General features: G+C 40.7%; 1 protein-coding gene across 5 annotated transcripts in view; it reads right to left on the reverse strand.

The window, feature by feature from the left end:
- LOC106565046 (receptor-type tyrosine-protein phosphatase T) overlaps nt 1–15,507 on the reverse strand; it is a 500,470-nt gene that overhangs the window by 134,435 nt on the left and 350,528 nt on the right. For all 5 annotated transcript variants that reach the window (XM_082958989.1, XM_082958987.1, XM_014131664.3 and 2 more), the window contains exon 11: nt 8,079–8,184. In XM_082958989.1, coding sequence (XP_082815115.1) covers nt 8,079–8,184 — 106 coding nt within the window. The remainder of the gene's footprint in view (nt 1–8,078; nt 8,185–15,507) is intronic.

Consider the following 15,507-nt stretch of genomic DNA (forward strand, 5'->3'; position numbering starts at 1 on the left):
CTCTTGAACCTGTGACCAGAAACAAGCTACATGGGGGCAATACCAGAATAAATGATCTAATGACTCTGTTTCTGCAGTGCTGAAATTGTTGTATGCCCCATTTATATAACATTATGTTGGTGGCGAGAATTGGGTATAATTTAAATTTAAAAAACTCAGTGTTCAATCAAGCATTGTTTTGTGTGTCAGTTCATAAACTATGTGCCATGAAATTGGAACTTCGAAAATCTCTTCCCAGGTATTTTTCAACCTGTATGGCGCTGCTGTCAACATTTTGATCCTCAAATGAAACTGGTATATTTTTCTATTTATGCAAAGAAAATCTGCCAAATGTGTTTTTTAATATAGGGCAGACAAACAAGTTCCCAACCTTATCCCCCTTTCACTGACGTCCTCAATTTATGCGTTAATGTTGCAATCAGTTGGTTGTAACTTTAGATAGAGCAAACATGATAATCCAAGATGGTGTAGCAGTTGGATGTCTGTTTTGTTTCGTCTTGTCCCGTCCCGTGTATATATCATTTTTCTTCATATATATTTATTTTTTACATTTTTAATCTCAATGTCCATCTACAGACTGAACATACTCTCCTGCAACCCGCCTCAACCAATGTGGTATGGATCTGCTATTTTTTATACTTTAGAACCGGAACCCCCTTCAGAAGCTAGCCAGCTAACTAGCTACTTGCTAGTAGTCAGTTAGCCACTGCTAGTGGTCATCACCGTTAACTCGGACATCTGCTAGCCTCAGTCCGGTCAATTCCTGCCAGTCTGCACAGCGTGATATCAACCCAGAGCATATCGGACTGCTTTTCTCTACCACATCTCCGGATTCCTACCGCAAGCTCTGAACCTTTACTCCGGATCATCGCAGCTAGCTAGGTGCTATCCGAGTGGCTACTCCTGACTAACGTCTCTGTCCCGAAGCAAGCACCAGTTAGCCTGGAGCTAGCCTCGAGCTAGGCCCATCTCCCGGCTAGCAGAAGAGATCCATCAGACAATTCCTGGGCTTCAATACCTCTTTTGCCAATTGGCCTGGACCCTTTGCTGCTGGAGCCCCACCGATCCATCATGACTGGTCTGCTGACGTAACCGTCCGAGGGGTTTCAACAAGCTCTCCTGTTGCGATGTCCCTATCAGGCCCATCTGCTAGCCTGCTAGCCCTGGCCTGCTAGCTGTCTGAATCACCGTGCCTCCAGCTCACCTAGCTACTCACTGGACCCTATGATCACTCGGCTACACATGTGTATCCCTAATGTCAATATGCCTTGTCTATTACTGTTTTGGTTAGTCATTTTTGTCTTATTTCACTGTAGAGCCTCCAGCCCTGCTCAATATGCCTACCATACCCTTTTGTTCCACCCCCCACACACGTGGTGACCTCACCTGGCTTAAATGGTGCCTCTAGAGACAAAACCTCTCTCATCGTCACTCAATGCCTAGGCTTACCTCCACTGTACTCACATCCTACCATACCCTTGTCTGTACATTATGCCTTGAATCTACACTTCTGCACCCAGAAATCTGCTCCTTTTACTCTCTGTTCTGAACGCACTAGACGACCAGTTCTTTTAGCCTTCAGCAGTACTCTTATCCTACTCCTCCTATGCTCCTCTGGTGATGTAGAGGTTAACCCAGGCCCTACAGCCCCCAGCATCACTCCCATTCCCCAGGCGCTTTCATTTGTTGACTTCAGTAACCGTAAAAGCATTGGTTTCATGCGTGTTAACATTAGAAGCCTCCTCCCTAAGTTTGTTTTATTCCCTGCTTTATCACACTCCGCCAACCCGGATGTCCTTGCCGTGTCTGAATCTTGGCTTAGGAAGGACACCAAAAATTCTGAAATAGATAGAACTGCCAAAGGGGGCGGCGTCGCAATTTACTGCAGAGATAGCCTGCAGAGATCTGTCATACTATCCAGGTCTGTGCCCAAACAATTCGAGCATCTACTTCTAAAAATCCACCTTTCCAGAAACAAGTCTCTCACCATTGCCCCTTGTTATAGACCCCCTTCAGCCCCCAGCTGTGCCCTGGACACCATGTGAATTGATCGCCCCCATCTATCTTCAGAGTTCGTACTGTTAGGTGACCTAAACTGGGACATGCTTAACACCCCGGCCGACCTACAATCTACGCAAGATGCCCTCAATCTCACACAAATGATCAAGGAACCTACCAGGTACAACCCTAAATCCGTAACCATGGGCACCCTCTTTGATATCATCCTGACCTTTATCCTGACCTCTTGAGGATACCCTAGGATAGGGGGCGCCACAGCGCATTTTGAAAAAAATTCGTTCCCATTTTCAACAGCCTACTAATCAAACTCAGAAGCTAGGACATGCATATACTTATTATATATGGATAAAAAACACCCTAAAGTTTCTAAAACTGTTTGAATGGTGTCTGTGAGTATAACAGAACTCATATGGCAGTCAAAACCCCGAGACCGATTGAAACAGGAAGTGGAATTCTGAATTGTGGACTCGACTTCTCATCTTTCCCTATTAATCACACCGTTAACCATGGTTCAGTGAGCACTTCCTATTGCTTCCACTAGATGTCGCCAGTCTTTTCACAGTGGTTTGAGCCTTATACAGTCGAAACTCAGTGAATGAGACGCATTGGAAATTGGTCACAGGGGATGGGCCATCACCATTATGACGCCGGCGGCCCTGTCTACCCCCACCTTTGGAAACGTTTTAAAACACTCTACAATCGTCCCCGTCGAATCTTATTGGCTCTCTTGGTGTTACAGGCCCTGAAGATTAATGTTTTACAACGTTTGACATGTTTGAACGAACCTAAAGGCGGGAAAATCTCATTTTATCCGAAACTGCAGCCCTGCGCACGTCGGAGCATTTGGAGAGAGCCCTAGGACGCGCTACCAACAGCAGGCTAATGGAAATGAAGGATGGACTTTTTCGACCGAAAATACATCTGTTGTGGACCTGGGATTCCTGGAAGTGCTTTCTGATGAAGACAACTAAAGGTAGGCGATTATTGACAATATTATACAAGATGAGATGTGACATGCGATTGTTCCAAGATGGCGCCGAGCTCGGTATATTAGCTCATTTTCTGAGTATCGCATCTCCTTTTATCGCAAAGTGTGATTACCCAGTAAAGTTAATTTAAAATCTGGGATGACAGGTGTTCTCAAGAGATATTCATCTATAAATGTTAGATTGACAATATAAATTTAAAAAATCATTTTCGAATAGTAATTTAGGGAATTGTAGCACTGTTTCCCGGGACGCATTTGAGGGGAAAATAGTTAGTCAACGTCAGACGCCGATGTAAAATTGTGTTTTTATATATAAATATGACATTTATTGAACAAAAGAATGCATGCATTGTGTAACATGATGTCCTAGGTGTGTCATCTGATGAAGTTTGTAAAAGGTTAGTGCTGCATTTAGCTGTTTTTTGGTTATTTGTGATGCAAGTGGTTGGTCGGAAAATGGCTATGTTGCTGCTTTTTACGATGGACTCATCTAACATAATCTAATGATTTGCTTTTCCTGTAAAACCTTTTTGAAATCGGACGATGTGGGTCGATTCAGGAGAGGTGTATCTATAAAAAAAATATATATATATTAATAAAAAATTTAAAAAAAGTATTAATTTTTTTAATGCTAATTGCCGATATGATTTTTCGCTGGATTTTGATCCCGCTGACGGGATGAGACGCTGAAGATTACCGATCACTGTACCTGTACACAGCCAATCTGTAAATAGCACACCCAACTACCTTATCCCCATATTATTACTTACCCTCTTGCTCTTTTGCATCCCAGTATCTCTACTTGCACATCATCATCTGCACATCTATCACTCCAGTATTAATGCTAAATTGTAATTATTTCACCTCTATGGCGTATTTATTGCCTACCTCCCTACTCTTCTACATTTCCACACACTGTACACAGATTTTTCTATTTTTCTTTTCTATTGTGTTAATGACTGTACGTTTGTTTATGTGTAACTCTGTGTTTATGTTTTTGTCGCACTGCTTTGCTGTATCATGGCCAGGTCACAGTTGTAAATGAGAACTTGTTCTCAACTGGCCTACCTGGTTAAATAAAGGTGAAATAAAATAAAAATAGATATATTTGAAAACATTCCCATTTCTGTGTGTGTGACACAACTCCACCATTCCTATTCAGAATATCATGAATGATCTAGACCCTCAATGAGACTGTGCAGTAATCCAGATTGCAGATTTAAGAGAAAACTTGAGTCATTGGCATACATTGACACGTTTGTTTTAAAGCCCTGGACTTTTAACCCCTTGATATTATTCTTAGATCTGATTTTAATAGCTAACATTCCGGTGGCCATAACAATTAGAAAAGGAGAAAGTGGACAACCTTGTTTAACTCCTGTTGACAGTTCAATACTTTCTGAGAAGTAACCATTATTCAATATTTTACACCTGGGGTTGCTATAAATAACTTTAACCCATTGTATAAGAGATTCTCCAAAATTAAAATAGTCCAGGCATGTATAAACTGAGCATACAAAACATTAAGGACACCTGTTCTTTCCATGACCAGGTGAATCCATGTGAACACTATGATCCCTTATGGATGCCACAAAATCCACTTCAATCAGTGTAGTTGAACGGGAGGAGGCAGGTTAAAGAAGGATTTTTAAGCCTTAGACAATTGAGAGATGGATTGTGTATGTGTGCCATTCAGAGGTTGAATGGGCAATACAAAATATTTAAGTACCTTTGAACAGGGTATTGCAGTAGGTGCCAGGTGCACCGGTTTGTGTCAAGAACTGCAATACTGCTGGGTTTTTCACACTCGACAGTTCCCCGTGTGTATCAAGAATGGTCCACTATCCAAAGGACATCCACCCAACCTGACACAACTGTGGAAAGTATTGGAGTTAACATTGGCCAGCATCCCTGCGGAACGCTTTCGACAGCTTGCAGAGTCCATGCCCAGACGAATTGAGTCTGTTCTGAGTAACCCAATATTAGGAAGTTGTTCTTAATGTTTTGTACAGTGTACATAAATTGTAGTCGTACTTTATCAAAGGTCTTTTCAAAATCTGCTATGAAGACCAGGCCTTTTTAAAAAAAATATTTCATAGTTTTCATTGTTTCAAGTCTTATATTATCTCCAATGTATTGTCAATGTAAAAAGACCTGTCTAATTAGGATGAATAATATCCAATAAAACCTTTTTAATTATATGCGCTATGCATAGAAGTGTAAAGGGCTTCCAGTTTTATAAATGGACTGGATCTTTATACTTACCACATGGGTCCTGTTTTAGTAATATTTAAATCAGACCTTCTTGCTGTGTATCTGACAGTCTATCATTTTTATAGTCGGTAAAACATGTGAATAGTGGATCTTTGAGAATATAATTTTTTTTTTCGTATACTGTAACTCAACTGGTATGCCATCAAGCCCTGAGATTTTTCCGGACTGAAAGGAGTTAATTGTATCAAGAAATTCCTCCTCTGTAATTTGGCTTTCACACAAGTCTTTCTGTACAGGTATTAATTTTACACTATTATTAGGAAATATTTAACATCATTCAGTGGAGATGGAAAATGGAGGAGACTGAAAAGAGAAAATATACTTAAAATATTTAGCTTCCTCTTTCAAAATATAATTTGGTGATCAGAAATACTTGTAACGTGTTTCTGTCTTTGAATTTTTTTATTTAAACTTTATTTAACTAGGCAAGTCAGTTAAGAACAAATTCTTATTTACAATGACGGCCTTAGAACAGTGTGTTAACTGCCTTGTTCAGGGGCAGAAAGACAGATTTTGACCTTGTCAGCTCTGGGATTCGATCTAGCAACATTTCAGTTACTGGCCCTAACGCTCTAACTACTAGGCTAACTGCCACCCCTGTAAATTCTTTGTGGATGGAAAATGGTGAAAAATGACCCAAATTCATTTTTAATCTTCATCATCGAAGATGAAAAATAATTTGGTGCATTTTAACCATTTTCCATCCAGTTTGCTTTATTTTATTAATATAGTACTCTTGATCATTCTTGAATAAGTTCCTCCAGTTCTTTATGTTTTAATTCTGTGCTTCTATGTACTGTTTTTATTGCCATCCATCTGTGGTGCTAGTTCCACTATTTCCTTTGTTAGTCTAATCTCTTTTGACCGAAATTCGTTTTTGCTTTAAGGATGAGTATTGAATTGCATGGCCTCTGAAGGCACATTCGAAAGTATCCCATACAATAAGGGGATCTGCTGTACCTAGAGTACACTACCGTTCAAAAGTTTGGGGTCACTTAGAAAGGTCCTTGTTTTTGACAGAAAATCTAAATTTTTGTCCATTAAAATGACATCAAATTAATCAGAAACACAGTGTAGACATTGTTAATGTTGTAAATGACTATTGTAGCTGGAAACGGCAGATCTTTATGGAATATCTAAATAGGAGTACAGAGGCCCATTATCAGCAACCATCACTCCTGTGTTCCAATGGCACGTTGTGTTAGCTAATCCAAGTTTATCATTTTAAAAGGCTAATTGATCTTTAGAAAACCCATTTGCAATTATGTTAGCACAGCTGAAACCTGTGTATCTGATTAAAGAAGCAATAAAACTGGCCTTCTTAAGACTAGTTGAGTATCTGGAGCATCAGCATTTGTGGGTTCGATTACAGGTTCAAAATGGCCAGAAACAAAGTACTTTTTTCTGAAACTCGTCAGTCTATTCTTGTTCTGAGATATGAAGGCTATTCCAAGCGAGAAATTGCCAAGAAATTGAAGATCTCGAACAACAGGAGTGATGGTTGCTGATAATGGGCCTCTGTACTCCTATTTAGATATTCCATAAAAAAATCAGCTGTTTCATTTACATTTACATTAACATTTAAGTCATTTAGCAGACGCTCTTATCCAGAGCGACTTACAAATTGGTGCATTCACCTTATAATATCCAGTGGAACAACCACTTTACAATAGTGCATCTAAATCTTTTAAGGGGGGGTTAGAAGGATTACTTTATCCTATCCCAGGTATTCCTTAAAGAGGTGGGGTTTCAGGTGTCTCCGGAAGGTGGTGATTGACTCCGCTGTCCTGGCGTCGTGAGGGAGCTTGTTCCACCATTGGGGTGCCAGAGCAGCGAACAGTTTTGACTGGGCTGAGCGGGAACTGTGCTTCCTCAGAGGTAGGGAGGCGAGCAGGCCAGAGGTGGATGAACGCAGTGCCCTTGTTTGGGTGTAGGGCCTGATCAGAGCCTGAAGGTACGGAGGTGCCGTTCCCTCACAGCTCCGTAGGCAAGCACCATGGTTTCCAGCTACAATAGTCATTTACAACATTAACAATGTCTACACTGTATTTCTAATCAATTTTATGTTATTTTAATGGACCAAAAATGTCCTTGTTTTCTTTCAAAAACAAAATTCGGTAAGAGTTATGTGGATGCCAATTAGATGGTGGTCTGATCACATTCTGTCTCCTATCAACACTTTTTTAACTTTTGGAGCCAGTGAGAAGGACAAAAGAAAGTAGTCAAGACTACTAGCTTGATTAATCCTCCTCCATGTACTGTATACTGTATCTCACTGTATCTCACTAGCTCAGGGTTTTTAAGCCTCCATATATTCATTAGTTCTAATGTGTCCATGATATTCGTGATCTCCTTAGGTGCATGAGGGTGATAGTTTGTCGTGTGATTCTCTGGACTTTGGTGAACCATTTCAAGGTTGGAATAAATGCTTGTAACTTGTCTTTTTAGAGAAAGAAAGGGGGTAACACTTTGGTTGAACCTTGTGCAACCTTGTGTAAGTGTTAACTGCACTATCATGTGTTGTGTATTACCAATTAATTTCTTACTGTGCAGATAAGCAGTAAAAACAACCAAATATACAATCTTCCCAAACACCATTATTTTGTCCATCTGACACCTCCATAATGCCAACCCCCCAAAATTGTTAGGCTTTATGCACGAGTTTCCACATTTGAAGCAGAGAAAAACAGACTAGGTTGAAGTTAACACTTCCAAAATGGAGACACCTGGACATGTAACTAACTCACCGTACTGCAGACATAATGGACCTGACTGAAGTGATGGCATAGTGTGGTACCTGACGGGAGCTCCTCTGGACTGCGCAGGCTTCAGCAGAACTGTGATGGTGGTGTCCGTCTCATTCAGAGGGGGAATGTCTGTCTCGTACTCCGGCATTGATGGGGCTAGCGGGGAAAGATTCAGAGGGTATGAGACGGAGTTGTGTTCATAAGGGCACGCAACGGAAAAAGCAAAAATGTTTTGCAATGAAAAACAAATATGATTGAGTCTGTTTTGTTACTTATGTTTCCTAATGAACACAACCCCTTTCATATTATTATTTTTAAAACACACAATCAACACACTTGGTCCCCTGACATCATGAAAATAGTGGATTCAGCCCTGTGATTTCTAAAGCTAACGCACAATAGAGTATTGGCATACAGTCACTGTATCTAAACAGACCATCTCCATCTGTGGATCTAAGTCAATGTTGTCCATGAAGCCATTGCTAAAGATTGACCTTTTTAAAGATGTGCCCTAACACAAGCGTGTTGGTGTGAAAACCTTGCCCTGTACACGTCACGATAGTGCCATCTCTCTAAAATGTCACGTCTTCTCCAATCTTCATTATCTCCAAAACATTCATAGGACAACCTTGATTAGATAAATCGCAGCAGACTGAAATTAGAAATGCCAAAATGTTCAGGGATTCAAAGAGAATGGTGTTGATGCTGTAGGCCATCAAGGCTCTAGTCTATTGTATGACTGACAACTAAGACAGGGAATGTTTACTTTCAGAGATAAGAAGACAAATCCTTGATGCGTGTGTTACACCATTTCTATATATATATGAATGTCAGTGGATGACATGGTTCAAATGAATGATGCACAATGATAAACAATTGCTCATTGTTTGGTTGCTATTTTGTGTGAATGTACAGTACCGTTCAAAAGTTTGGACACACCTACTCATTCAAAGGTTTTTCTTTATTGGTACTATTTTCTATTATTGTAGAATAATAGTGAAGACATCAAAACCATAAAATAACACACATGGAATCATATAGTAACCAAAAAAGTGTTAAACAAATCAAAATACATTTTAGATTCTTCAAAGTAGCCATCCTTTTCCTTGATGACAGCTTTGCACAGTCTTGGCATTCTCTCAACCAGCTTCACCTGGAATGCTTTTCCAACAGTCGTGAAGGAGTTCGCACATATGTGACCCATTTCAGGAAACTAGGCGTATGTCGCAAGTCACCAGAGAGGCGTTTGAACGTAAAACACATTTAGGAATAAAGTTGTTAAATTACAAGCCGAGTTGGTTTAGCCAAACAAGAAGACAGGAACCTTCCCACTAGCCATGATTGGCTGAGATAATGAGTGGGCTGCGGTGTAGCATCTTGTGTCTATAAAGTGAGCTGCTCGTTATGCGTCGATAATCCTTTCTACTGCAGTTTGTTCGAAAGATATAACGTTAGCCATGGAGAACTGCAAATATGTTGCAACTGCTCTCAATAATATTGCTCCCCTGAATTTATCAGGCTATCGACAAAGGTCAGTGGGGAAAAGTTGTGATGGACTACTTTCTGGAGAACGATCGTGCCATTCTGACTCTCTCTGAGCTGTGCAAACTAAATGGAAAGGCGTTGCAGTCTGCCGTGAAGCTTTCATCCATGTATACGGGTAAGAGTCTAGCAACAGTTTCAGATATTATACGTTTCTAATTTTGTCCGAAAGTTGTTTTCATTGCAAATTAAAGCTTGTTGTTAGCTAGCCTGCTAAAGTTCGATGGCTGACTTGCTAGCTAACATTGAACCTATTTGGTTAACTTTATCTAACTATGACAATCAGTTTGTTTTGCTAGTACTCTATGGTTTGGGATTATAGTTAATTTTTTAGCTAGCTAGCTAACGTTAAATGTCTAAACAAAAGACGCCAAGTTAAAGCTTGCTGTTAGCTAGCTAACTTTAGCTGAGGTTAGATTACTGGCTTGCTAGCTAACACTAAGTTACGTGTATGAACTGTGTGTAGTGATGTTATCTCAGAATGCCATTTCGCATCTAATATTTGTATCTGGAATTCGTATTTCAACGTCAGTAGAACACGCTTCACTCTCCTCCACCAGTCATACAAGGAGAATGGTCTAATGCCGTCCATTAGAATAAGAGCTGACCCAAGCAAGCACAGGTTACACCTGAAGCATGAGGACTTGCAGTGAGTGGTGAATTTCATCAACAACTGCGCAGAGCATAATGCAATAGTATTACCAGGATGCCACCCAGGACACAAACACTTTGGTGGAAAGCTGCTGCCATCCCATGTGACAAAAGCAGCAATGTGGCGTCTCTACAAGAAATCAATGACTCAAACACTTGGTATGTAAAGCATACACGTGTTGATTATTTAATTGACCTCCAACATGATTGGCACTACTTTTATTGATCTCACATTTGTTCTGTATTTTCCAGAGGTACGTGTAGTTGGGCTGTCTTCCTTCGGGCTGTGGAGAACATTTCTGCCCCACATCTCAAGCACTAAGCCTAGGACAGACCTATGCTGGCAGTGCCAGAGGAACAACTATCAGGTCTTCAGATCTGCCAATCTGGCAGAAGCTGTTAAGTCAGCCAAGCTGAAGAAGCAAGAGCAGCATCTCCTGCTTGTTCAGAGTGAGCGGTCTGTCTACCAGAAGAGGGTTGCTGACGGCAAGACCAACTGTCAAGACCTGCAGTTCTCTCTGGGGGCACCTACTGAACCAGCATGCAAAGACATCAGGATGCATTACAGCTTTGATTTTAAGAAAGCAACATTTCCTCCTATATACTGATTAAGGACATAGATGGATAGATATATATATATACAGTTGAAGTCTGAAGTTTACATACACCTTAGCCAAATACATTTAAACTCAGTTTTTCACAATTCCTGACGTTTAATCCTAGTAAACATTCCCTGTCTTAGGTCAGTTAGGATCACCACTTTATTTTAAGAATGTGAAATGTCAGAATAATAGTAGAGAGAATGATTTATTTCAGCTTTTATTTCTTTCATCACATTACCAGTGGGTCAGACGTTTACATATACTCAATTAGTATCTGGTAGCATTGCCTTTAAGTTGTTTAACTTGCGTAAAACGTTTTGGGTAGCCTTCCACAAGCTTCCCACAATAAGTTGGGTGAATTTTAGCCCATTCCTCCTGACATAGCTGGTGTAACTGAGTCAGGTTTGAAGGTCTCCTTTCTCGCACAAGCTTTTTAAGTTCTGCCCGCAATTTTTCTATGGGATTGAGGTCAGGGTTTTGTGATGGCCACTCCAATACCTTGACTTTGCTGTCCTAAAACCATTTTGCCACAACTTTGGAAGAATGCTTGGGGTCATTGTCTATTTGGAAGACGCATTTGCGACCAAGCTTTATAACTTCATGACTGATGTCTTGAGATGTTGCTTCAATATATCCACATAATTGTCCTCCCTCATGATGCCATCTACTTTGTGAAGTGCACCAGTTTCTCCTGCACCAAAGCACCCCCACAATATGATGCTGCCACCCCCATGCTTCACGGTTGGGATGGTGTTCTTCGGCTTGCGAGCGTCCCCCTTTTTCCTCCAAACACAACAATGGTTATTATGGCCAAACAGTTCTATTTGTGTTTCATCAGACCAGAGGACATTTCTCCAAAAAGTACGATCTTTGTCCCCATGTGGAGTTGCAAACCGTAGCATAGCTCTTTTATGGTGGTTTTGGAGCAGTGGCTTCTTCCTTGCTGAGTGGCCTTTCAGGTTATGTCGATATAGGACTCATTTTACTGTGGATATAGATACTTTTGTACTTGTTTCCTCCAGCATCCTCACAAGGTAATTTGCTGTTGTTTTGGGATTGATTTGCACTTTTCGCACCAAAGAACGTTAATCTCTAGGAGACAGAATGCATCTCCTTCCTGAGCAGTATGACGGCTGCGTGGTCCCATGGTGTTTATACTTGAGTACTATTGTTTGTACAAATGAATGTGGTACCTTCAGGCGTTTGGAAATTGCTCCCAAGGATGAACCAGACTACTTGTGGAGGTCTACAATTGTTTTTCTGAGGTCTTGGCTGATTTCTTTTGATTTTCCCATGATGTCAAGCAAAGGGGCACTGAGTTTTAAGGTAGGCCTTGAAATACATCCACAGGTATACCTCCAATTGACTCAAATTATGTCAATTAGCCTATCAGAAGCTCCTAAAGCCATGACATAATTTTCTGGAATATTCCGAGCTGTTTAAAGGCACAGTCAACTTAGAGTATGTAAACTTCTGCCCCCCTGGAATTGTGATACAGTGAATTATAAGTGAAATAATCTGTCTGTAAACAATTGTTGGAAAAATTACTTGTGTCATGCACAAAGTAGATTTCTTAACCGACTTTCCAAAACTGTAGTTTGTTAACAAGAAATTTCTGGAGTCTTGTTGAAAAACGAGTTTTAATGACTCCAACCTAAGTGTATGTAAACTTCCGACTTCAACTGTGTATGTATGTATATATATATATATATATATGAGGCAGGCAAATACCTTTCACTGAGCTGTGTAAAGAGGAGTGAGACAATTAATTGTATTTTATCTTAATGATCTTTTGTTGTTTGCAGGTGCACTGTCCTTCTATGCAGCCAGGTCCCATCTACTTTTTAACTCCTCGCAAGTGTGGCTTGTTCTGTGTCTGCTGTGAAGGAATACCACAACAACTCAACTACTTGATTGATGAAGGCATGTCATCCAGCAAAGGCAGCAGCGCAGTCATCAACTACATGCACCATTTCTTCACCAACTATGGAGTGTGCACTACACGTGTGGAACTGAATTGTGATAACTGCAGTGGCCAAAACAAGAACACGTTTGTGCTCTTGTATTGTGCCTGGCGGACGATGCACACGCTCCACCAGAGTCTCGACATTCACTTCCTGATCACAGGCCACACCAAGTTTGCCCCCGACTGGTGCTTCCGCCTCATCAAGCAGCGCTTCAGAAAGACCAGAGTGAACAATTTCTCTGAGATTGTGAAGGACAGCACTGTGACAGGGGTCAACATCCCACAGCTGGTTGGACTGGACGATGGTACGGTGCTGGTGGAAAGCTATGGCTGGCAACAACACCTGACTCTGTACTTCAGGCAGCTGCCACAGATCAAGCAGTACCAGCACATCAGGTGAATATAATTTTCATTGCATTGTATGAGGTTATTCTTCTTATCTAAACTTAGGAGGTGAATTGATGGTGTGCAAGGTTGAAATGTCTTATAATTTTTTTGGTTATTTCCTGTTTTACAGATTCGATGCTCTGGAGCCTGGTGTTGCTGTCGCCAAGGAGCGTTTAGATTCAATAGGGACTAGGTTTCAGCTTATGCGCAACGCTGACATACTTCCTCCCATAGATGGTCTGCCTGTACAAGTACCACCTGGACTGGACACAGCTAGACAAACGTAACTTTTTGAGAAGATCAGGGAGTTTTGCGACAAAGAGGCTTTGGACATCACATGCCCTGCACCAAAGTCAAGGGCAGGACAGAAACAGGCTCTCCGACTATTTCTGAAATTGCTGCTATGCAAGTAACATTTGGCTGTAGAGACCCATGCACTTAGCAAGATGTGGCCAGTGGTGTAAAGTACTTAAGTAAAAATATTTTTTGAGGGTATCTGTACTTTACTAACTATATTTTTGGCAACTTTTACTTTCACTTCACCACATTCCGAAAACATTTTTTACAGCTTTTTTCTCCATAAATTTTCTCCGACACCCAAAAGTACTCATTACATTTAGACAGGAAAATTGTCCAATTCACACACTTATCAAGAGAACATCCCTGGTCATCCCTATTTCATCTGATCTGGCAAACTCACTAAACACAAATGCTTTGTTTGTAAATTATGTCTGAGTGTTGGAGTATGCCCTGGCTCTCCGTCAATAAAAAAGTTAAATAAAATTGTACCATCTGGTTTAATAAAAGGAATTTTAAATGATTTATACTTTTATTTTTGATACTTAACTACATTTTAGCAATTCCACATACTTTTGATACTTAAGTATTTTTTAAACGAAATACTTTTAGACTTTTACTCAAGTAGTATTTTACTGGGTGACTTTTACTTAACAAATTCTCTATTAAGGTATCTTTAATCAAGTAAGACAATTTAGTACTTTTTCCACCACTGGATGTGGCTGGGGGTTATAGCATTTCTTTCACTTGACCCATCAATTTAGACAAATTTGTCTGGGTAAGCGTCATCTAATATTTATCAAATATTTTTATCTGGACACTTTCTGTCTACCTGGATTATTTCCTTATTGTAGGCTACAACTTTTACCACTTTTAATCTTAATCTTTACTACACTACTCACTGTTAGCACATTACCTCACATCTGAATCCTTAAAGAGATGGGTGGGGCTGGCTTAAGAGGGTGTGAACAATGCCAAATGGGTGAAGACAAAGGAGAGCTCTCCAGTAGGTACCAAAACATTCAAAGGCCTTATTCTCAAAAGTGAGTTTATCAACTTTCAAATTACTTTCCCATTGTTCCTCAAATGCAGTGTATGATATAACATGTTGTAGCTCCAAGTCTCTACTTCTTTCCAATGTAAAAAACACCATTTTGCTACGTAAGACCGATTTGAGAAAGGTTGATAACATATGCTGAGCACTTGTTGGCTGCTTTTCCTTCACTCTGCGGTTCAACTCTTCCCAAACCATCTCAATTGGGTTGAGGTCGGGGGATTGTGGAGGCCAGGTCATCTGATGCAGCACTCCATCACTCTCCTTCTTGGTCAAATAGACCTTACACAGCCTGGAGGTGTGTTGGGTCATTGTCCCATTGAAAAACAAATTATTGTCCCACTAAGCGCAAACCAGATGGGATGGCATATCGCTGTGTAGCCATGCTGGTTAAGTGTGCCTCAAATTCTAAATAAATCGCAGACAGTGTCACCAGCAAAGCACCCATACACCATCACACCTCCTCCTCCATGCTTTACGGTGGGAACCCCACATGCGGAGATCATGCGTTCACCCCCTCTGCGTCTCACAAAGACACAGCGGTTGGAAGCAAAAATCTCAAATTTGGACTCATCAGACCAAAGGAAAGATAACCACCGGTCTATTGTCCATCGCTCATGTTTCTTGGCCCAAGCAATTCTCTTCTTATTTGTGTCCTTTAGTAGTGGTTTCCTTGTAGCAATTTGGCTATGAAGGCCTAATTCACACAGTCTCCTCTGAACAGTTGATGTTGAGATGTGTGTACTTGAACTCTGTGAAGCATTTATTTGGGCTGCAATTTCTGAGGCTGGTAACTCTAATGAACTTATCCTCTGCAGCAGAGATAACTCTGGGTCTTCCTTTCCTGTGACAGTCCTCATGAGAGCCAGTTTCATCATAGCGCTTGATGGTTTTTGCCACTGAACTTGAAGAAACTTTCAAAGTTCTTGAAATTCTCCGGATTGACTGACCTTCATGCCTTAAAAGTTATGATGGACTGT

This window comes from Salmo salar, chromosome 12, assembly GCF_965601325.2.
Source record: "Salmo salar chromosome 12, fSalSal1, whole genome shotgun sequence".
In the NCBI taxonomy this organism is placed as follows: Eukaryota; Metazoa; Chordata; class Actinopteri; order Salmoniformes; family Salmonidae; genus Salmo; species Salmo salar.